This window comes from Dermochelys coriacea, chromosome 8 (assembly GCF_009764565.3).
Source record: "Dermochelys coriacea isolate rDerCor1 chromosome 8, rDerCor1.pri.v4, whole genome shotgun sequence".
NCBI classification, from domain to species: Eukaryota; Metazoa; Chordata; order Testudines; family Dermochelyidae; genus Dermochelys; species Dermochelys coriacea.
This window is the reverse complement of record NC_050075.1, coordinates 15,231,073-15,255,881: the sequence shown is the minus strand read 5'-3', so window position 1 is coordinate 15,255,881 and position 24,809 is coordinate 15,231,073. Positions and strand designations below refer to the sequence as shown.

The 24,809-nt window shown below is 41.7% G+C and overlaps 1 protein-coding gene across 2 annotated transcripts in view; it reads right to left on the bottom strand.

The window, feature by feature from the left end:
* Positions 1–24,809, bottom strand: part of SLC22A4 (solute carrier family 22 member 4) — a 48,398-nt gene that overhangs the window by 4,464 nt on the left and 19,125 nt on the right. Inside the window, exons 4-9 of one of the 2 annotated variants that reach the window (XM_038413234.2) lie at positions 17,650–17,821; positions 11,969–12,095; positions 8,977–9,077; positions 7,761–7,975; positions 6,904–7,086; positions 1,119–1,254 (exon numbers count right to left, since the gene is read on the bottom strand). In XM_038413234.2, the coding sequence (XP_038269162.1) occupies positions 1,119–1,254; positions 6,904–7,086; positions 7,761–7,975; positions 8,977–9,077; positions 11,969–12,095; positions 17,650–17,821 (934 nt within the window). Of the gene's footprint in view, positions 1–1,118; positions 1,255–6,903; positions 7,087–7,760; positions 7,976–8,976; positions 9,135–11,968; positions 12,096–17,649; positions 17,822–24,809 lie in introns of both variants that reach the window. The other variant, XM_038413232.2, reaches the window with a different exon arrangement.

Sequence of the window (24,809 nt, the reverse complement as noted above, 5' to 3'; positions counted from 1 at the left end):
TTACTTCTGTGTCTTGTACACCAGGAGGCCCCCCCCAACATGCTATGAAAACTCCCCAGCCCGCCTGTTCCACAACAACTCTTTCTGTATTTCCAGTAAATTAAAAGCCAGGGCTGGCATTAGGGGGTAGCAAGCAGGGCAATTGCACAGGGCCCCACACTACAGCAGGCCCGCAAAGCTAAGTTGTTCGAGCTTTGGCTTCAGCCCAAGGCTGTGGGGCTCAGGCTTCAGCTTCAGCCCCAGGCCCCAGTGAGTCTAACACTGGCTCTATTCTCTGGTTTATTTTGGCCAGACCCCCTAAAACCCACTTGTGGCCCCACAGTGGGCCCTGGACCCCTGGTTGAGAACCACTGTTGTATAGCACCTGACATGCTGGTTGTGCTTCTATAATAAATATTAACACCACAGCTCAGGCATTCCTGGCTTTGAGTTCAATCCACTGGGCCGTGCTGCCCTCAACATACAAGAGAAAGTTTGGTCTGTTAAACATTCTGTGTACTAAGCCCACTAATAACAGTGAAGACCTCTAAGGTACTGGAGCCATTCAGGATAACATTTCAAGAGAGGACTCTGATTTCTGAGTGCTTATCTCAAAACACTGTTGGTGTGGTTTCCAAAAAGTCTGAGTACACACACACAGATTTCAGTTGGGAGTCACAGGTGCTCAGCAATTCTGAAAAATCAGTCCCAATGTCTATCAAATCAGAGACCACTTCTGAAAGATTTGGTCTATTGTAGCAGTTCTCAAACTGTGGGTCAGGACCCTGAAGTGGGTCACCACCCCATTTTAATGGGGTCGCCAGGGCTGACTTACACGTGCTGGGGCCCGAGCCCCACCGCCCCGGGGCCAAAGCTGAGGCCTGAGAAATTCAGCCCTGGGCAGTGGCACTCAGGTTACAGACCCCCTGCCTGGGGCTGTGGGGCTTCAGTCCTCTCTCCTGGCATCATGTAGTAAGTTTTGTTGTCAGAAGGGGGTCGTGGTGCAATGAAGTTTGAGAACCCCTGGTCTATTGGAACAGACCTGTAAAATACTCATTTGTTTAGTGTAATGAGGAGATTATATTGAATTGGTTGTGGCTGTATGTTTCAGATCTATGGAGTGAATGAAATCCACTTACCCTTTTACTCTTAGCATCTGGTCAAAGGTCTCAGGGAGAGGACTTCCAAAGCTTTCTGGGAGAAACAGGGTAAGGATCCCTATCAGCACAGTCAGGCTTCCCATGAGAATGTAAGGCAGGAATCGGTCATAGGCACCTGGCAGAACACAGGACATGGCAACATTAGTGATACACCAACCATCACAATGAGCTCATAAAAGGAATAAATATTCAGGACACCCCTATATTGCATAATTCACTTTGCATAATTTGTTAGCCAATATTTCCACCTAGAAATCAGCACAAGTGAATCCCAAATTGGAGTTACTTATGTACCTGCCAATCCTATCCAAAGGGTTTTTCAATTAAAAATATGCCAAACTGTAATAGGGGATGATTACATCTCACCAGCAGTATCTCATCTGTGTTGCCAGTTACTACTCTGGCATGAATTATGTACCATGTAACAGCTCCTACATGTTGCTTTTACAATGTAGGATAAAAAATGGCTTGGCAAGATAAACACAATTGTGCTAGTACCACTGCTGGAGGAAGTGAGCCTTCAATAGTTGTTTTTATTTGGACTCAAATCTTAGCCTCACAATAAAACTTAATTAATTAAATAAAAATTAAACTTCCTCCACTAACAGCACATTTACAAAAACTTGATTAGAAGTGGGGAAAGCATCAGGCCTCCTGTGACAGACAGTGCCCTTGGTCTAGGCAGAATCAGGTTTGGGACTGGAAAGTTACTACTATTGCCAGAAGCCTTACATTTGTGCACAAGTGTATGGTTAGGATGCAAAATCTGCAAACCACAACAGCACAGAACATTAGGGATCTTTCAGAAAAGGTGCAAACCAAGGAACCAGAGAGTATCTTATGTAGAATACATGTAATCTAGACACGACAATATTATTTCTGATTGAAGTTATACCCGTAGACTTTACGATGTAGAGAACAAAGCTAGGATTAACCACCAAAGATCTCTGATATATCAGAGGGAGCCCAAGTTCGTGCTTTGATCTCCATCTTCATTCAATAACTGGCTAAACTATATGGTCCTAATTTGGCTGAAGCAAATATCAATAGCTCACAGCATTCTCCTAAAACTTATCTTTTCCTATTTTAAATATGTGTGACTTCCTCCATTAGTGTGCCAAGGTCCTGAAGGCAGGCCCATCAGACATTGAATCTAAAATATGAGAAAAATCACATTTTTTCCTTACTATTTGAATAACCTCTGCATTATTATTAATGATTATTTGCATTGCATTAACATTCAAGGAGCCCAAGCAGGATCAAGGCCACACTGCCTTATGTGCTGAAAAAACACAAAGAGATTGAAATAGAAGGAACTTTTTTTTTTATTACAAAGAACAAACAGAAATCCTGGCCACAAGCTGGTAGTTTTGTGACTATAATAGCTGTGAAAACATTAGATGAGAGAATCACATGGTGTTAAATGATTTGAAAATTTTTTCATGTTTAAACACATGGGTGTCATAGTATATGTGCAGTTCTCCTCTCACTTTCTCTATCATCATAAATCAGGATTAATTCCCTTAAAGTAAATGGAGTTACATTGGTTTAAAAACCACTTGAGACAGGAGAGGAGAATCAGTCCTTATATATTAGTAAATTATTATATATGAGCTGAGCAGCTGAGCATATAATGGACATATAGCTGCACTAACATCAGTGGAGCTAAACTCACTTAATGCCAGCTAAAGATCTTGGCCATAATGTTTATATGTGAGAACACAGAGTAATAGAAAATTTATTATAGGAGCAGCTGGGTCATCTGACAATTCCCATGGCAAGATCCTGTTTTTTGTTGTTTATAGCTTTGCCAAAACGTAACCTTCCACGCTGAAGTGTCTGCTCAGGCTGAATTATTCATTATTATTATTTTAATGTTTCAGCAAAAATGGTACAGCTATTTCAAAGATTAGGGAAACATAAGTTGTTTTGCCCATGTTAAAAAGGTTAATGCAATTGTTTTGTTAGGAACCTTTACCATCTCCCGGGGCGGTGGAAAAGAGGAGAAGAGAGTGTGGTCATCCTCATGTCCAGAACATGCCTTTTGCCATCCCAGCAAATAACCACCCAAATTTGGCCTAGTTATAAGCCTCTGGAAAACATCTGCAGGTTACATACGCTCAGTGGAGTCTTGCTAGAAGCAGCTAAACCTCTGAAGATTCTGTCCTCCCTCAGTATGCTCGAGTCTCTCTCAGCTCCTAGCTGTGACAGACTGCATGTGGTCTATCCCCGCAGAGCAGCTGAGTACGTTCCAACCCAGGGCTACAGTTGCTGAAAAGAATTTGCCCTGTAATGGCTGCTCCTAGTTAGAGTGGGGCCAGCCTGTCTCTCCTGTGCTCTCAAGAACTCCCCTGCCGGCACTCACACAGTGTGGAGGAGGAAGCTGTCTGATTGGAGTGCATAGGGGACAAAAGCAGGGGAAGAAGGGAAAGGAGAAGATTTGGACAAGGCATCTGCTGAGATTGGGTCTGTGCAAGGAGACTGAAACTGGAAGCTGGGGAAGGGAGACTGGTACTACTTGGGCAAGGAGACTTGGACTGGGAACTGCCTGGTACGAGGGGGTGATACTGGTAGCTAACAGGGGAGGAGGAAACAGATTGGGTGAGGAGCTGGGGGGAAGAGTGGGACTGGAACAGGGAGCCAGGAAGGTGGGGGGAGGCAGAGATTGGATGAGGAGTCCACGGAGGGAGACTGGGAGTCAGTGGGATGGGAGGGGAGAGACAGATTGGAAGGGGGATATCACACAGAGGCTCATTGGTGCCAATTGGCAAAGGGGTCACTGTTCCGTACAAGCAACTCGTCTCAGACTAGACAAACTCTTTACAGCTAACACATTGGCTTCATGATAGTTATCCATAAAAGGTAGCATGTGAGGTCTCTACTGAAAGCTTGTAACTTATCAATACATGCATGTATGGGTAACAGTTAAGGAATAATGTTATTATATTTAAAATTATACCCTTATGGTCTTGAAGTGAAAGTGAGTCACCAGGGAATGGTGCTGGCCCATTCAAGCGGGAGGAAGCTCTCACCTCTCTCTGGCTAGCTGATTACATAATATTTTGCTCAGTGGTTTACCTTTGCACTAACCCAGAAAAATTAAACATCAAAACCACTTGGAAGTGAAAAGGAAAGACAGGGGAGTGAGGGGAGCGCCCTGTCTGTGAATAAAGACTGATTCAGTATATCACAGGGTGGAGAAAGACATTCTACATCCATCCACTGAGGAGGTACCTGGATGAGTGAAGGTGCTTTGTGAAAGACTGGGTCCTAGCTCTTTGGGGTTAGCCAACACTGCAAAACATTGAACTTTGGAGTGAAAATCTACTTTATTAGGTAGGACAGGTAACTACGAATAAGGGTAGGTCCTACTTCACGTTTTATAATTTTGTTTCATATGTAACCATTTGTTTCCCTCACTCCACTTGTTTCTGTTTAAGAAAAAAAAAAAAGAGATTCAAATAAATTATCTATTGTGTTACTACCATTGAGCAAATGCTGTGTGTGATACAGGAGCCGTGGGCTAAGTGAAAACTGGTGAGCTGGGAAATACTGTTCCAGATGATCTGGGATTTCTGTGGATATCCAGTGATTAGGGGCTGGACTCCCCAGGGTGAACTTGAGGGATGCAGTGCATCTACTGTCAATCTGCAGGGCAAAGGCAGGGCTGGTGTAGCGCAGAGGAGAGCACTCGTGTGCCTGACAGGCTGGTTGTGTTAGGGAGCTAATATTCGACTGGCACAGGCACGGGAGAAAGCTGGCAACAAGGTGACTCACAGCCCTATGTGCCCTGAGAAGCTGAACTGGGACTGACTGAGCAAGGAGTCTCTGACTGGCTCGGAGGGGCGGGGGTGAGAGGCTGGCACTTAGACAATGAGCCTGGATGGGGAGACTATGACTGGGTGGGCAAGGAAACTGGGATGGGGTGAGACACCTGAGGAGTACGTACAGCGACGGGGTGGAGCTAAAGAATGGGACTGGGACATGGAGCTAGGAGTAGTGAAGAGACCAACTGGGACAGGTTGGAAGGGATAGGGCAGGAGGGGGGTCAAGCTTGGGGGAAAATGTGCAAAAGGGTCCATATCTATTTCATTCCTGTCCAGAATCTGGAATGGAAACCAAGATTCCGGAGTCTTACCATTTCTCTGCTACCTGTGAAATCCACTGGCAAAGTGCGTGTGTCTCATCCCCTACTATTGCTGGTCCACATAGAGAATCACAGGCTACTCTAGCTATCTGTTACTCTATTAGCTCAAGTGGCAGAGGTCTGTGAAATAGATCTAAAAGTTCCTATGCTGCTGACGAACTAGCAGGTGTCAATATGATGCCACTTAATGGAATTTCTATTATTTCCATTTGCTTTTTTAAAAACCGAAGAAGTCGCAAACAAAAAATTACATTAAAAACACCAGGGTTGCAAGTCAAGCACTCAAAAGTGCCAAAATTAAGTCTGTGCAACTCAACCCTCTTGTGCATAAGCATTAGGGTACAGTCTTGAATTACTTGATCACATACCATTTTTCCTGCAGGACCCATCTCATTCAGGATGGGCCTGTTCTGGGGATGAATCAGGGTTCTATCGTGAAGGAGGCTTATCTGTTAGGACCCCTGCTTCATTTGTTGCAGAACTTGGAAGGGGTGTAGTGAATGAGGCAGCCGATTGTAGGAAGAGACAGCATGTTGTCTCGTATCTAAGGCAACTGAATGCTGCTCTGAAGAAGTGGATTCTATCCTTGGCTCTGACACAGTTTCTCTATGTAAGGCTAGTTAAATCATTTAGACCAAACTTCTCAGAGGTGGTCTCTCATCGCTTCACTTAAGACCCTGGGATCTGATATATAGGCATGCTGAGCACACACCTCTGCAACGGAAGTCAATCAAAGCTGTGCTTTAAGCATCATATGGCACTTCATAGGGACCTGGCCATTGCAAACTGAGCACCCAAAATGAGTGGATACTTTTGACTTTAATCTCTCAGTACCTCACTCTCCAACTATAAAATACTATGTGAACATCTAAAGACTGTTAGCATATGCACAAAGGGGCTGAATTTCTTTTTACTTTTGAGTGTTTGACTTTGCAACCTTAACATTTCTTTTAACATAGTGTTTGTGTGTAATTAGAAATATTACATGTATACACTACTATGTACACTTTATACTGCATATTTTCTAAGTACCATTTTCAAAAAAGTGTAGATTCCAAGAGATTATTTGACCTGCATCTGCCTGTTTTTCAGCATCTCACAAGTCTCTGTGCTCTCTTCTATGCTGAGCGCTATGCAATGAAGGCCCATTTGGACCATCATGCCCTTGGGAAACTAGCTGACTGATCATGGCAAGTTTCAGAAGTGACTGAGATCAGTTTTCAAGTGTGCACTATCAAGATGTGGCAAAGTATCATCTCAGCCGCTCTACTTGTATGTTTCACCCCTTTGCTATCCCTCTTTGCCTTTGGATTGTAAGCCAGGTACAAGGCCCCTTCCGTTTGGAAAGCACCTGCCTCAATCAAAAAGAATAAAAAAGGGCCCGATACTCTAATTTTATACAGGTGCAACAGTGGTGTAACACCAGTTATTTCCCTTGGTGTAAAACAAAATGGCCCAAAATGGAGGAAAGTGACTGAAATTACAATATCTAAAAAACTGGTTTAAAAATCTTTGGAGCACCAGGACTTTCTAGCTTGCGCATTCTTTGGGATAACTTTTCTGTGCAGTTTGCTCCCATGTATTTAAATTCAAGCCAAATGATAGAAGACATCTCACCAAGGTAAACAAAGTAAGGAGCGATGATGCTGCCCACCCTGGAAGACATGGAAGTAGCTCCAACTGCCATGTTTCTTACTATTGTTGGGTAGAGCTCAGAAGTGTAGACATAAAGCATTGAGAATGCGGATGTGATCCCAAACTTCCCCAGCATCACCAGGAAGACAGACAGGATGTGAAGCTCTGAAAATAAAATTAAATAAGGGTCAATAAAGCTGCATCAAGTTCCCATGCTTGTTACCTCCATTGTTTTTACCTCCCAAAGACTTCAGTTTCTCCCCCCTCTATAATTGTAGTCTTCTCTTATCATAACCACCCCCGAGCCCTAGATTTGCCAATTCATAACTTGAGCAGGCAGCTTATTTTATACTACCAGGACTTTGGTTCACTCCCAGTCTGAGAGTGCACTTGAAATGCATTACGGCTCTGATTCAGCAAACCAGATAAGCACATGCTTAAATTCATATCTAATCAGCAATGTATTTAGGTTCTACTGAAGTCTACAGTGAAATCTGAAGAACTTCTGATTTTTGTAAGTAGTGTCTCCAATTCAGATGCACCTGTGTTCTGTAATTTATCCAATTTTATGACCTGGTCATATGAAGCATAAACAGATCAATACTTTGATTTTCAGATGTGCTGAGCACTCAACACCCAGTAAACTCAATGAGAGCTGCAGGTGCTCAGCATTGTATGAAAAAATAAGAAAACCAACCCAAAATCAATTCAAGCCACAAATGATTGAGGTTTGGTGCAAATTTCACCTGGTAACTTTCTGGTTTCCAACCCTTTGCTAGAGCAGTTAGATGGCACTGTAGGATATACTTTATTTTTACGTCATGAGTTGAAGCTCATACCTGTAGGCACCAGCTGAATGAAGAGAATAACCCCTCCTCCTAAGAACAAGGTACCAGATATCGAATACCGCCGAGGTAAGATTCGGAGGAGCAGCCAAGCAATCACATAAGCTGGAACTTCTATAATGGCTGAGAGGAAGCAATTGATGTAGGCATTTCCATGCAAGTTGGGAGTGTTGAGAGACAGTCCAAAGTAACCAACTGATGTTAACATCCTGAAAGATGCATAAAAAGTAAAGTCTCTAAAGTATTACCCAAGATTCTGTTTCAGAAACAGCACTATACTAAACATCAGCAGGGATGGGATGGCTTTCAGAATTTCAATAGCTACACCACAGATGCTAAGTTTTTTTGCACCTGCAGCTTCTTTTTGTATTAAAAATGTCCAAACACAATCCTCTCCACAGAGCCCTAACTTAACTCTCCTTCCCATATACAATATGGTAAATGAAAAGCTCACTGGAAGTTATTCATAATGGTGTTTCACTGTGATGGAGCCATTAACAATAAAGTGAAGTAGGAAGTCCTGAAACGTTTCAGTTCGTTACAGCATGCCATCTACAAATCCCATTTTTAGGGAACCTCTCCCTAGAGCAAACTCTATTAAAAGACTTGGTGTATTCATAAAAAGCTCCATTACAGCATCTGAATGTTATGGTTCCACATAAGAGAGCTGGAAGATCGGATTTCAAATCTTGGGACACCTCAATTTGACATGCAAAAGGAATTAGCCAATTCCTCTAGATGAGAGGCAGTGGAGTCTAAAGGAATGGATCAGAGATTAAGAGTCATGTATTCAATTCTAATTCTTGTTCTGCCACTGAACTGCTATATGGCCTTGGGCAAGTCACATGACCTCTTTCGCTATAGCCCCAAGACAGTAATGTGTACTTCACACGGATGTTGTGTGACTAAGACTGTGGGTTTGTTGGTTTTTTTACAGCAGCATTTTGAGTACACCGTGTGCTATATAAATGCTCAACTTCAATAGAGTCATCATAAATTTGCATGCTCACATGCACACTTAGGAGCACAAATCTCTACCTGCCTAAACACGGATGCAAGCCCCTTAATGCAGGTATTTGGACACCCTACGGAGATTCCCACGTTTGAAATAGGTCCCAGTTTATGAGACCGGTTATTATAAAAAACTACAACACGCATCACAAACAGATTGATTGTTGTCCATGTGCTTTAGGGTCACACATCCACTTACCACAGCAACAATGACATAACAGTGATAACTGCAATGTTTCGGGTTCTGAACAAGTCCAAAATGTATGCCTTCTGCTGCTGCTGAAGCTTCATTTCCTGCATCTTAGGGGAAAAGGAAAACAAACCCAAAATATCCCTATAGGAAGAGATCAATCTAATCTGTGGGGAAAAAAAAAATCTTAACACACAGATTTGGGAGGATGGATGTTATGAATATATAATCCCACATAACCCTTCCAAGTAAAGTGAAAGGGCAGAAAATACACAAATCAACAGCCACACAACCAATTCCGTATCAGCAAAGGGGTTTCATAGGAAGATTGATTACAGTCTACCCCCAGTGGTACTCCAAAGTAACTTTAAGTTACTTGTGACATAGGGCAGCACTGACACACCCATACCAATTCGATCTAGAAATCAGTCACCAAGTCATCAAAGAATAGAAAATCTAACAGGGAAAGACTTGCACTAACTTCTCCTCCTTCATGCCAAAGGCACTCTGAGCACCGGCCTCACTGCCAAGGGCAGTTTCCCACACACTGCCTATTGAGATCTCTCTGTATTTAGAATACACAGATCAGTGTAAAACAAAGAATCCTCAGGCTCAGCTGCCTATTTAGCAGCAGTTGGTTGCAAGAGCACATGGGAAACTGGTGCTCAGCCCTGAACTCAGTTACTAACAGTGATGATATTTGTCACCACTGCTCCCCATGTTAGCAGGGGCTGAGAGACCATTTGGTGCTGGAAACAGACCCTCTCCAGCCAATCTGACATGTGCAGAGTCTTCTTTGCTGGGTCCAACTGATTCAGAGCCTAGAGGTAGGGTTCCCACATAAGAATTACACCCTGCCTGGGCCAGTAGTGGCCAAAAACTATTACCATTTAGCACCCTAGGATGAAGAAAGGAGCTGGTGATCTCGGGCCAGGGCTTAGTAGGCTCGTGCCATTACTATAAAGGACACTGTCACAACTGATACCAAGTTAGTCTCAGGTGAGGGGCCAGCCCAGGACTGAATGGGCCTAAAACAGAGCTAATCTCTCAGTCCCAGAGGATAAGGCTGTGTCACACTCCTGGCCTGCCTGGGGGAAGCTGAAATGCTGCTTCCTTGGCTGTTCCTGTTTGGCTACCGAGAAATTTTCACTTTCTAGGAACGTCCATCTGGCATCGCTCACAAGCTCTAAGGTTATTTTAACCGAACAGATATTGTGCAGGCATCATCCACCGGCAAATGTAAAAGGCTGACATCAGGATCAGACTTGTGCAATTGTGGATGGGGGAGGGGAGGGGCTGTATTGCCACTTAATCTGAAAGGCATGAGGCAGTGATGAAAAGCAGACTTTTCTCCTGGATCCTGAAAAAAAGTCTTGTAAAGTATTAAACATGCAGCTGATCTACAGCTAGGACATAAAGGAAGTGCTTTACTTTCTCACAGCTGTCCTAGGACAAAATTCCCACCCCCAAAACACACTTGCTTTTCGAGAACAGATTTTAAGTGGCATAACCAAAAACTGAACAGTATTTGAGTAGTTTATGCTGCCAAGCAGCAAGTTCATCAAAGAACACATTTTTCTTGTAGAAAAGTCATAACAACATGTGGTTTTGTACTGTGCCGTGGATTATCTGGAGCTTAATATGTAGCTATTTATATGAAAACAATACATAAAGTCTCATGTAAAAGACATGAGCACATGTAATGAACACAGACTCATGGGACTGAAACTGAGGATCGTAATCATCAAAGAGTATGACCCCCTACCATCTGATTAAGCAGAGTTAACTAGCTGGCTATTATGCTCATGGAGCTAGCCGCTAGAGGGAGATAAGATCACAAATGCTAAGTCACTGTATTATGTGTGTACTTGTGTTGCAGTCAACCTTTAAATGCTAATAAGCTTTCTGTGCTAAGCTTTTTTCTTTGTAACTAAGAAGATTAACCAAGAGGTATCATTCCTATAAAAGGACTAAATGTTCTTAATTAAAATGGAGCCCTTTTACCACCAGATCATTATTTAAAAAACCCCAGAAAACAAATAATAAACCCGCATGCACGCACACAGAGCCAACAGTATATTAAGCCAGTGAAAAAGGACTACTTAGCAATGGGGCAATGGAACTGCCTACACACTATACATATTTATTTATTAAGGGCACTTTTGAGGGTGCCCTTTAGTGCCATACTGGGACTGACAGGCTCTTCAGTGAAGCCCTGCTTTCTCCTTTGGTGCCTCTTACTAGCAAGTGCACATATGCATTATAAAATCTGGGTACCACAACAGCTGCTCCACACAGATCCTTCCATCTGGAAGAGCTACCTTTAAATTAAATGATCAGCTGTCAATAGTGCATCCAACCGAGATGAAGATAGATGTATTTTAATTTCTCATTTTTCTGAGTGAGGCAGCAGTGCCCTAATGATAGACACTTTGTTACACCTATGAGACTAGCCAGTCCTGACTGAAAGGCAGAGAAAGTCATTGCTGAAGAGTACAGATCTTACTGCAAAAATAATCAACTGCAGCTGCATGTTTTTGACTTACTGACGCAAATGAGTCACCACCAATTGCCTCATGTCACACCAAGTACTTGAACCTGGACAATTTACTAAACAACTGGTGACAGAGCTGTGCTCTGAACTGTTTAATGTTCTGGCTTATCAGAATAATATGGAAATGAAAAGGAAAATAGCAAAGGTTGCCAAGTAGCAGATTAGAATAACGGAATTCTAGGGCTGGACGAGATCCCAAGAGGTCATATATAATCCCTCTCTTCCCCTGCCCCACCCAGTTGAGGCAGGACATATGAAAACGTATTCTGCCTTATCAGAATAATCTGGAAATGAATTGCCTGAACAGGAAAATAGCAAAGGTTGCCAAGCAGCAGATTAGACTCCCTACAGTTCTAGGATAACTGGAAAAGACCTCAAGAGGTCATATAGTCCCTCTCTCCTCCTACCCCACCCCACCCAGTTGAGGCAGGACATATGAAAATGTACCTCTGTGGAGTCAAACAGCATAGCTGGGGCTACAATGCCATTTGTTTTTGCAGCCTTTCGGATGATGTTCTCTGCCTCTTTAAATCTTCCCTGGGAGATCAGCCACCGGGGAGATTCAGGAATGACCCTGCAACAAATTTCAGAAGGACTGAATCAACGTTTCCACAATGATCGCAACTCCTGACTTAATCATCTTTATTCAATACACTTTGGGGATGGATATTGCCATCTCAGTAATAGATCACTTCCTGCGGTAGGGTCCAAGCCTCCCAATAGATAAACATGTAGGTCACTTTACCTATAATGAGAAGTACCACTGAGCTCAATGGTACTGCTCAAGCACGTGAGTAACTACTCACATGGTCAAGTACTTGCAGGACAGGACCCTCTTCCAATAACTAGTTTCTGAAATTAATTGTATTCATATACGTTAAGGGGATAATTAAATTCCATCAGAGAGTCAGAAGTTTCTTGGTAAATAGCAAAAATATTAATAGTTAGGTAGCGTAAAAAATCAATCATATAAACAAGTTATCCTTATAAAAGTTGTATACAGCACAAAAATGATGTAGAGTTGTGGTGGTGATATTTAAAGGAAAGTGCAGACATATTTAAAGGCTACTTTCCATAGAGAGTTTATACACTACCTTCTTTATCTTCATATCACAAAACTGATCAGACTAAGAGAATGGTAGCAGTGCCGTACTGTTGACATGATTGTATCCAACAGGTAAAATCCAAATATGATGATGTCCATTAATATCAAACACAGTCTAGAAGGACATGCCTCTCTTTCCCCAGTTTTTTAAAAACTCTAAATCCTTCAATCCTAACTGCTGCTGTCTTGCTCTCCTTAGTCAATGGTAATTTTCCCTCTCTCTAGAACAGGTCAGAGACTGCCGAGATACCTTCATGATCTACAACAGCAACTGCTAGACCTCTTCTTAAAGGGCTGATTAACATTTTTCTACTACTGTCTCTCCCACTGCATTTCTTTACAGATCAGTTAATGAACACGAATGCAGATTGCAGAAGCAAGGGATACTCGGAACCCCTTTTGAGTATTTATCTTACTAAGCTTTTGACAGGATAGTTCTTATTTCACTGTATAAAAGTTATTAAGTAAATACATTGCTTCATAAGAGCCACTAGCAGGCACTGTGCAAGCTTCCCTTACATACCTTTACCAATGTACCTCAATCCCTACCTACCATCTCTCTGCCTCTCCAGTCCCAGATCCTGAAGTGGAGGATGAGAGTCAGGGCAATCCTTATGAATGTTTTGCAATGCAGACAAACAAGAACTAGGAAGAACAACCGCCAAACACAACTTCACTGGTACCCCAAGGCAGGGCTTTGAATCTAGGTCTCCAGCAGCAAGAGGCCACTGCAACAGCTCAGTAAGCCACCATAGCTCTCATAGGATTTATACGCTAGCGACAGTCAGCTTTTCCAATTGGACTTTTATATTCAAATTTCTTTTGTTCTATGTTCTACTTTTCCTCCATTACTCCCACTAACAAAATGATGCTGTGTGTTGCAGAGGAAAAGCGAGCAATGCCACACTGAAGTCAAGGATTCTAAAGCATTTCAAGTTAAATAGAAGCATTATTTAAAATACCACTCTGGAGAGGGAATCAAACATCTGACCATCTCTCAAGTCTGATGATAGCAAGCAGGCACTGAAAATCATTTTTAAAGGGTTTTATTTCATATTTCCAGCCAAATTCAAAGAACAGAAAGATGGAGATGAATGGTATGTCACACTGTGTAGGATATAAGTCTGATTTGCTTTACTTAACAGTGCAATAAAGACATTGTTCTTTTTGAGGTCTTAATGTATCATAAATGAGGCTGCTTCAGAAGAACAAGAGAGGAGCTTCCTGGTTAAGCCCAGCGTGAAAAGAAGGAATATTAATAAATTTTTTTGAAGAGAATATGTATGTTTTGGGGGGTGAGGGAGACACCTCATATTTCTCCCCTCTATCAGAAAATGAGTGCACTCACTCCAAAGATGCAGAGAAAGAGCAAGCATAGCATCCGTCCTCTAATCTGCCTACCGGGCCAATCAAAAACATCAGGCTTTCTCCAGTGTTTTCTTTTCACATTGGGAGTGCATAACCATCCAGCGGTGAGTGAGTTAAGGTTTGTTTAAATTGGTGTCAATTTAAAAAGGAATGGGGGTGGGGGAGAAATGAGTGCAAAGGGGAGACCAAAAAACAAATAAAAAACCAAGGAGCGGAGTGTGGAATGGTCAGGGTTAAGGTTAGCCACATGAAATCCATTAGGGTGATGTTTTCAAAATCCAGCATGACAACTGCATGCAAAGAGAAACAAAAAGCAAGGAGAATCTCTTTATGTCTGGTAAACGGTCACTGCCAAAGCCTATTGTTGACATCCTCCCAACCGGCAAAACAGGGAAAAGTAAAAAAGTAAGGATCTGGGTAAGCGTGCTAGACCTAGACCTAGAGCCAGTTAGTGGCTTCTCTGCATTCCCATCATAAAGCCCCGTTAAGCAGGTATTTGTGATGGAGCTGCCTGTCACAAAGGGACCAGATGCTCCTCACCCTGTGATCCAATACCAGGAGAGGCTTTAGCGCAAGTCCATGGATTCAACTGCACCACAGACATAACAAAATCGAGGACGCCAAACATGAGTGGCACTGTGATGCAATGCGCCAAGTCGCAACGCCCAGAGCAGGGAGCCGAGCCCAGCCCCGCAGGACAGGAGGGCAGGTTTGCTCGTTAGCTCCACCCTTGTGGCCTCCATGCCATGCCAGGACGAGAGTTGCAGTGCTGAGGCAGAGGCTGCTGCGGGTGGTTGGTGCACCCCTTGGCTACAATTCAAAACCAAGCCTAAGAAGAGTTTAGTATCGTGCTCGAAAGGATACATCCACCCCTGCTCAATACAGAGCTCAACACATTGAAACCTGGGGCGGGCAGCCAGTCAGATTCCTAGCCAATCAGTCACGTTCCTGGACAAACTGGGGAACACCTGTCTCCTCCCAACCTCAGCTCACCTGACTGCCACAATCAAGAACAGAAAACTTACCTTTAATGCAGGCCCTGTTACAGAGGCTGTTTTAAGTCTTCACAGGTCCAGAGGTCTGACACATGCCAGTTCCAACTTGGCTGTGTGCTCAGCCAGCCAGGGTTTAATGGGAAAGAGGCTGGTACCTGGTGTTAGTAGCAATGGAAGGGAGAAAGGAGCTGGGAGAAGAAAAGTAGGGAGGAAAGAGGGAAGAACCCATAGAGGCAACAGCTGAGAAATGAATATGATCGTGCCCATTGATCTAAGTGGAAAGTTTTTCCAGAGGATTGTAAGATTCTCCCCCACTTTAAATTTGTACATGTAATATTTTGAAAGGTATAAGGCACTCAGAGCCATAGATCTCCAAGTCCCAGGAAGTCAGGTCAGCTTCAAGACAGCATCCCCAGTCTCTAAAGGCCAGATAGGTTGGCATATCCCCTTACAGGATGAGGCATCCAATTGGCTGAGGAAAAAAAACCCAGGGTGGAGCCAAAGAAGCCATGACATTCTGCTCAACCAGCCAAATGAGCCTGAAGGAGGTCATGGTGTTCATGTAAATCCCTCCCTGGACAAGCTACTGACCAATACTGACCCAGTGAGCTGTCCCTGGGGCTGCGTTTGCCTAAGTGCATTTAATGTATACACTTTGTTGTTTAGTGTGCTCTTCCAGTGCAGCTTCCACAGCGCACGCTAAATAATCATGCACCTGATCGTGGTATAGAATTTTGTTTTCGTGACCGTGCCACTGTAACCCACATATACAAGGACCTGGATACGCCCGTCAGAACTCCCTTCACTCAGCTGGCATGGGGGGGTTAAGAGAAGGTGGTAGAAACACATCTTTATAATGGCACATTTTACATTTCCTTTAGACTAAAATTCAACCTAACCCCTTAACCTAGGCATGTAAACATTTTGTTTGTTTGTTTTTAGTGAGAGTTATGTTGAAAAGTTATTTAATTTACAGGACTGGTTTCCCCAAATAATTTTAAAATACACAAAACCATGTTTCATCCTAGCAGTGGCATGCTATGGTTTTACTTCAGTAGCGAAGCATATCTTTGCAAGGAAAAGGCATCACAGACAGATAAAGGGATTCTGATACGTTGTTTTTAGGATAAACTAACCTTGGATTGCTCTGAATTTGTTAATGCTGCATGGATTAGCAAAGATGCACATGAGATGCCTGGTTTATCAGGGTGGTTTCCTGCTGTATGGCTGACTTCATATTCCAGAAGTAACATATTGAAGGTTTACACAACTGTGACAAAGAAGCTGTGAACTGTTACAGCCTATCAATCCACACAGCCACTCTTGGAAGAGTTATATGGCATTTGGCGCAGATACCATCTAGACAGCAAAGAAGATTAGCTTTCAGAACTGCTGACGGAGGATCTGTTATGGTCTACTGGGTTAATCCTTCGTTTGTTTTTTGGATTTTGACTTCTTTTCCAAGGTCACATTAGAGGTACAAAATGCCTTGCTCCCAGAAATCTCCCAAACTGTGACCAAACTTTACTGGGGGCGGGGGGGGAATAAATGAAAATTGAGCACCAAAATGTTAGGGCTGAGACTTTTTTCCCCTCAACTCACCCCCATATACCTCTAGCATCTCCCTCTAGTGGGGAATCTGGGGCACTGCATCCAAGACGTAAAGATTTACTAAAATGATCATATTAAAGTACATTATTTGCGTTTAGGCTCCAATCTTGCAACCTGCTTAACGAAGGTGCACTGTGTAAAGCCCTATTGTCAGCAATGTCCATGCATATAGTACAAGTTGCAGGATCTGGCTTTAAGCTAGAACCCTGGATTCCAGCGAGCCTGCTGGGCCAAACATCTAGTTGCTGGCTTCCCTACTCCACCACACTTTCTTTTAATGGCTCAACACTGTGCCCAGAGATGGTGAGACTAAAAGTGAGTTATGAAAAAGATCAGAGTAATTAAAGATCAAGGAGATCCATTAGACAATAGAGTTTCTCCTCCTTCAAGGGCAGGATAGAATCCCCTCAAAGGATATTAAGCTAAATGACATGTGATCTGAGCCAGAAGGTCGAGCAGGAGTATGAGATGTTCATCATGGTCACAATGTCATAGACAAGTTTTAAACATCCTCCCTGCCCCAGTCTCTTACCCTTATCCAGCCCACTCAGACATAAATATTGTGTGTAGCAAAGCACACAGTTTTTGGGTAGCATTTCAATAAGGAAGATTTTTGTTGCATTCCAACAGTTGCATCCACATAGAAAATAGGCTTTTAAAAAAGGGAAGGAAGAAAAGCTGGAAGGGAAAGTTTGTACAGTACAACGTATCCAGCAATAATAAAGGAGATAACAAAAAGGTTATAAAGAGAGTTTAAGGTTAAGAGTCCGATAGTCTGGAAAGAATTTCCGAAGAGCACTGGAAAGCCAGTGTAAGATAGACTCTAGCCGTGTTAGCAGGGTTCAGCACACAGATAAGTTAAGTTATCTTAAAACTGGCTGAAAATGTTTCATCTTCAAGGCAAATCCCTTCACTTGGCATGCAGAATACCAAAACCAAAATCCACAGCAATTATAATCCAACTAGTTATTTCACAATTTAAACTGCAAGTTACCAGCTACAGATGGGACTTTCTGAAGCCGAATGCCTTGCAATACAATTAAACTCACCACCACAGTGGAACGCAGAGCACCCCAGGTGCAGTAAGAGCCAGTAGCAGCATCCGCCAGTCTCTGATGAAGTAAGCAAATAGTGGCAGCAACATGTAGCCAATTGCAAAAAATATGCAAACTCCTAATGTAGAGAATATAATACGAACTGATTTGCCAAGAATTTCTGTGCCTGTTCAAAACAAGGGAGTTTGGATTAGCATTTTAACTCTTTTTGTAAAAACCACGTCTAAAATATTTTATCGCATTTATAAAAATCAGCTAATATAATCTTTAAAATGGAGTCATTTTCCTTATAACACTTAAAGGGACACTGTCAAGGAGTTCTGGCACAAAATAAGACCAACCTTAACATTAAGATAATCTGGTGGGACAGCCTTCCAGATTTTAATTGTATAAGAGATTTCAAAGTTGCCAAGCCATTATTGAGTAATTGAAAGGCCAGCCACCATTTGTGTGGGAACCCACCTCTTTCAGTGCCCCCTGCTGGTTCTGCAAAAGCAAATTTCAAGTAATACACAGCTATTTTCAACACTAGACATATTCCTCCTGACAACATCTATGATGTTGCAAAGACAACAAAATAAATGGGCTTTTTCAGAGCTTTGTTTCACCACCCCTCTGAATTTCTGCACTGCTAGTATCAATACTTGCCCAATGGACAAAAGTAGGAGGAGACTTACGTTTCTGCCATTGCAAAGACTGGGGAGTTCAGAGAAAAAACAGCTGACAGTGTCCTTTTAATCAAGCCTTCTTGTTCCCATCTCCCAGCAGTTTTTATGTAATTTGGGAACAGAACACAAAGGAAGTTTATATTGAAACATGGCTCACTCCAAATATATAAGGATTAAAGAATTGCCATATTAGTTGATGGGGCCACATGTCCAGTGCCCTGTTTCCAACAGTGATCAATGGCAGATGCTTTGGAGGAAGGCATAGAACTGCCTCACTTACTCCTCTACAATAGCACCTAAAAACGAGGGCGGCGAATCTTTCGCTCACTCCAGTCAATCACTTTTTACCCTGAATCGTGAGAACTGAGTGATCCAAGAATTTACATTTCAGCCACAAAACCACAGATACTGTTATTCACACGAACATACAACAGATTTTTGAAATCTTGCTAAACCTTTGCTTCAATTCTTCCCTGAAGTGGCACATTCCACAGGTTCACCAGCTGCATAAAGCAGTCTTCTATTACAATCAATTTTGAGTGCCCTCATGTCCCAAGAAAGGATAAACAGGGACATTTGAGGCCTTCGCTGCTTGGTTTTTAAAATGCCAAGCACCTAATAGTTCACATTAACTTCAATGGAATTTGCTGAGTGCCACTTCTTTGGGTGTCTAAATAAGTGCTTGGGACCCTAACTTCAGACACTCATCTCTGAAAGTCTTTGCCTATATTTCCTACCATACTTCTCCAAAATAAGCATTCCTAGTCTTTCAATCTCATCTTATTTGGAAGTCCCTATAAGCCTCTGATCATTTCCATGACCCTTCTCAAACTTTGAGTCTTCCAGGTCCTTAAAATTAAATGAATTAGACTGAATGCACTGTTCTTGAGCAGGATATACCACTTACATATAATGGCATAGTAGCAGTATTTTTCTCTGAAACACCACAATGTAGATTTCACCTTGTTGACATCATGATGGAGAAAAATCCTTTTACCTGTTCAGTCTGGGGCTGTCTCAGTGTTCCCTACAGAAGCTATAACTAATCTGGAACCTGAGCACAAGTACATATGGCTTAGGTTGCCACATACTGGGCTGAACACTTTGCACTTGCTTGCACTGAAATCAGTCTTCCATGGTGTTGCCCAGTTACTACATATTGTTGGATTCTCTGGAGTTGCTTACAATCCTTACCGATTTTGACTTACCTAAATATTATGCTAGTAAATTTAGTTACCTCACTATCCAGCCCCTTAAAGCAGTTATAAGGGGACACACACAGATCCTAGCTCTCAAGTCTGGCTGAGCTACATTTGGCGTAGGACCCAAAAGGGGAATGAAGATGACTTTACGCCACCTTTATTCTCTCTTCCTGATCTCCAGGGCACCCTCAGCACAAATCAGAAAGCCTCAGCGCTGATCTAAATTACAATAGCCTGAACAGCCCCAGGACGATTTGTAGCATCTAAGGATCACCTGAGCACAGTACATTTCAGCCACTCTCTCCAACCCCAGCACATCCCCTGGCTGCATGGCACCCAGGGATTCCAGAGGGGAATCTCCAGCTAGCTACTTCCACTAGTTTAAAGGCAGCAATGATCCAGCTACACAAAGCAAAGCCACCTCCTCAGAGCCACTGGACTGGCCCAGACTAAGGTAATTTACGGTTTGCAAGAAGTTGTTTCCATGAAATTAAAACAAACAACTCAGAAAATAACATTTTTTAGATTTAAATATTACCTGGGTACTTTTGCAACCCAGACAAGAATATTATGTTAATGCATAAGGACCTGAAATTTAAACAAACTAACCTGTGTTTTCATCCCCCCATACCCACTGATGTACAGAAAAATAGACAGCATAAAATGATGAAAAATTAAAAATGTTTACAAGATTTTCAGTTTTAATACCTAATGTGCTATTATAAAATACCCTGAATGTTCTTAACCTGACACTTTTTCTTTAATAATATTAAAACAACACTAGCTTTAGTTCCAATTCCTGGGTCACTTTATTATTAATCATTGCCCACTTATTCCTAGTCTTTGCATCCTCTCTCAAGACAGGAGAGTCTCAGCTTTCTTATACCATGGACCACATTTCAATAAACAGATGGTCATGTGGACACATCACCTCCTATTGTCAACACGCAGATCACTTTCCCACTAATCTGTGATCGTGTAACATCCCTCTAGCAACTTCAACAGTGACTTTCAATGTAGAATAAAAGCATTTATGTCTGGCCACATGCAGCAGCTCGGTGAGAACTGAGCAAATAAATAGAGCGTGCCTATCTCTGTCCTTGTGAAGTGCTGGAAAATGCAGTGGAAAGAAGGAAATGGGAGAAAAGAAGAAAACCCCGCCTCTTCCCAGCAGCTCCAAAGTCAAAAATTTTTATGGAGTCAGGAAAGGGGATGTGTTTCAACACCCCATCATTGCACCAAGACTGTGCTGAGACATTGCATCAATAACACTGCTGAGTCATGAACATGCAGTGCTGGAATGTCATACTATCATCATTTTGTGTCACTCCACTAGTTGATGGAAGTGGTTATCCAAGATAAGATACAACTGAGATATTGCATAAGGAAAAGAGGGGAGAAATACCCTCACAGTTCAGACTAGTTCAGTGATTAGTAGTACTGTTAATGGCCTGCACAATTAATATAAGTAGCAAAAAATAAAATTAACTTTAGCCAGAAAACTGGACAGAATTTTGTGGTTTTTATTCATTTTTCACAATGCTTTGTCTAGGACAGATTGTGTCTTCTTTGGAGCTTAAAATAGATCACTTATAACAAACACCAGCTTTCGGGAACTGAGTGTTCTACTAGGAGTGAATCTGTTTCCCTTTTTAATGATCTTCCAATTTAAGAGGTATCATATAATCCAGTTTTGAAAGATCCTGAAGAGAAGCAGGTCTGTGGATTGAAATTAATGGACAAGCTGACATGGATTCTCCCAAGTAAAGGACTGCAAGTTTGTACTGAGGTTGGATCAATCTATAATTTCGTTTGGGAAGAGAAGGACTGCAATATGAAGACAATAACATGATCATAAATTGAAGGAAATCAATAATAAAGATAATATCTTGTAATAGAGTTACAGTGAAAATAACCATGCATCCCTAAATCAAAGCAAATTTTTGACAGCGGGCTCATTCAGCACACACGTGCCAATGTGATACCTAGTCCTTTAGAGAGAGGAACAGCGTAAGCCTTCAGTTACCTAGTTCTTTTTCCAGTAAAATGCCTAGCCTTCTCTTAACAAAGTCTCTGCATAACAATTCTACCCCATCTCTCACATGGGTCCTCAGACATTTCCTTTCCATTAGGGGCATTAGACTCCTTTACTCACTGAATATGATGTGGACTCAATTAACAACATCAAGCAGACGAATACAAAGGTTTCAGAGTAGCAGTGATACAAAGGTGTAAGGGAGTTTAGTGATTTATATAGTTCATAAAAGTGCATTTTTATATTGCCTAAAAGCTATTGTGGAAGAAATGCACAAGGTCTATTTATGAGCTGCATTTATTTATGAGACTGACTCACCTGAGCAAGCAGCTCATGAATAATTCCCCATTAAAGCAATTTCAGAAAGTATCTTCTCCACCTTTCATGTTTTTGTTTTTTAAAAAGAGCAAAGTTATAATCTTCTCCCCTGGTTGTAGTTTGTTTTGTGTCTTTATGAGAAGTTCGGTATTTAAAAAGCAATGAATTATGGGGTTTAAACATTTTGTTAAAAATGCCTAGAATCTTAGGATTTGTAACAATCCAAAAATAAGATCTAATATAAGATTAAGTCTCTCAGGTACATTTATATTCCTTTCCTGCCAAAAGAGAACAATTTGAGGACCTTACCAAAATGCCTGTACAAATGAAGTGTATTTTTATAGTCACATAACTTGACCACAAAAAATCTGGTAATCATGAAAAGTAATAGAGGCCTGAAGCTAAGGAAGGAAAGAAAAAGTTCTTGTAGAAAAAACTTTCCAGGGAGACAGCTGAAGGACATAACTGCAGAAATTAAACAAAGGTTCAAAAAGAACTTATTCCCACTAATGCAAAGAGCAGTCCTGTGAAATGCAAAGGAACACATTGGATAAACCAGCTGTTTTTTCAGGCCGTTCTATAACAGTATCTAAGTTTTGAGCAGGAAAGTTAATATTTAATGGTTGATTTCTAGTCATACAATTTGATTTTAGATGACAAATGAAAGGAGAGATTCTTAGAAAGGTACACACTTTACAAAACAATATGACTATTTAGTTACTGTGGCTAGGTTGTAGCGTACTGAACTTCAAATGGCTGCCTTACACATCGTGGGTCACTCTTCCTCTCTAGAAGCTCAACTTATAGCAACGTCTCCAATGAACACAAAACAAGAGGAAACCTTTTGCTGTATAGTCCTATCTGATGCAGCCCCTCCTGCTCCTGGGATGAAAGCTTCAGAGGCAGCAAACCTGTAAACAAATCCTAAGAGCAGAAGTCCATATTAATTTTTCATATTCAGATTTTCTTGAGAAACTAGTGATTTCTTAAGAAGCTGGAAAATACATAATATTTAATGAGGCTCCAACTCAACATCACAGTCATTTAATATAGTTGCTTCTTGAAGCTAATTAATCTGCCTTGCAACAGAGGCAGGTCACCTTTACAGTATTAAAAGAAACCTTCAACATGCTATAAGAAACTTAGCAACATTCCATGACTCACAGGGACACCTAGTACACTTCCATCACCAAAGTCACTGATCATCATGTCATGGTCGAAGTGAATCCAACCAGGATTCAGTAGAGACAGTAAAATAGTTTTTTGCCACCTAAAAATTATCCATGTACAGATGGATGTAAAAGAACATTGATCTAAAACTATTTTAGGAGACACAACCCTGTCTCCTAAAAGTGGATAGCTAACTTCACACACAAATGCACATGCACAGAGAGAGTTTAAAAACAGAATGGATTAAATGGTAAAACAAGACATAATATTCTAATTATCTTCCCAGAACTAGGTTGCTCTCTTGTACTGGTTAATCTTCATGAAATATTGAGGAGAACACAACCAGGTACACTGTGAGTATGGAAGCCAATTACGCAGCTTACATGCTGAGAGGTTATACAGTTAAAAACCATTTAAGGTTATCTAATCAGCACCTAAACTCACGAAGTCTAGTAGATGGGTTTTATGTAGGAATAGTTATCACTAGAGAACAAATACAACTCCCGTTAATCACCGCGTCTCCAAATTAATCCACAATATTGTAGGTTAAAAAGAGACCCCACACATTTTTCTAAAAGGATTTTCAGTTCAGCAAATGCATTGACTTAGAGAGCACTGATCAAAAGACAATCTTTTTAATAGTAACTTTATTAGCTCAGAAACCTGTCAGTGCAGTACAGCTCAGCAATGATCCATAAACTTAGATCAAAGGCCTGTCACTGTCCCTCTCGACTTCAAACAATCTCATCTGAAAGAGACTGATAACAACCAGGACTTGGATGGGGATAAATTGTATCTCTGCTGATGGCCCGACCTACTTATCAGCTGCTGATGGTTGTGACGCTCATTAGCCATGCTGAGACACTGCCATGCCCCCTTGCACAGTACTGATTTTATATTGTTTTGGAACATTTAAAAGTAATGTTTCCCCGTTCGTGTTTCACAGGGGTGGAAAAAGAATAGGATTAGCTGTCAGTATGTGGTTTTAACTGAAATTATCATGATGCTAGTGTCAAAATGGCATCTCAGTTTAACATAGAAACATTTTTTTTAAAAAGATATCCCTATTTCAAACACCAGGCTTCGACCAAGGAGTCCTGGTTTGTTTTTCAACCAGCTGGACAATCCACTTATACTTATTAGCAGGTATTGAAGAATTCTTCTGCTTCTGAGGAGTAGATCCAAGTAGGAAGATGAGAAAGAGGAAATTAGATCTTCTCCACAACTTATTTTTACCTGTGTGACCCAGGAACCCCTTGGTGCAAATCAGCAGAGGGCAGAAGGGGCAGCCAGGGGTTTTATATGGATCCCCTGAGTCGGATATATACATAAGAGTTCACTGAAAAGTGGCATGTAAGGTCTCTGTCGAGAGCCAGGTGCCCACTAGTTGACATAATCATTGTGAAATATGTGTACAGATAGTATTTAAGGAGGTATGTATCTATACTGAAAGTTATGTTCTTAAGGTCTTTGATTTAAGACAGGTCACCAAAAGGTGACATACCCTGGAATGTTCCTTTCAGGCAGGAGGCAACAGACACCTATTTCCCTGTTTAGCCATATGAGTATGGTGTATTGTAAAATGAGAGATTGCGAAATCTACAAGAAAGGAAATCTGTAAGATGAAACATGCAGCAGTGGGTGTCCTGATTATAAATAAAGGCAAAATGATGGGATAAGTATATCTTGGGGCAAAGAAACATACATAATCCTTCACCTGGGAGGCAAGCTGACAGCATACTTTTCTCATGAAAGGAGCGT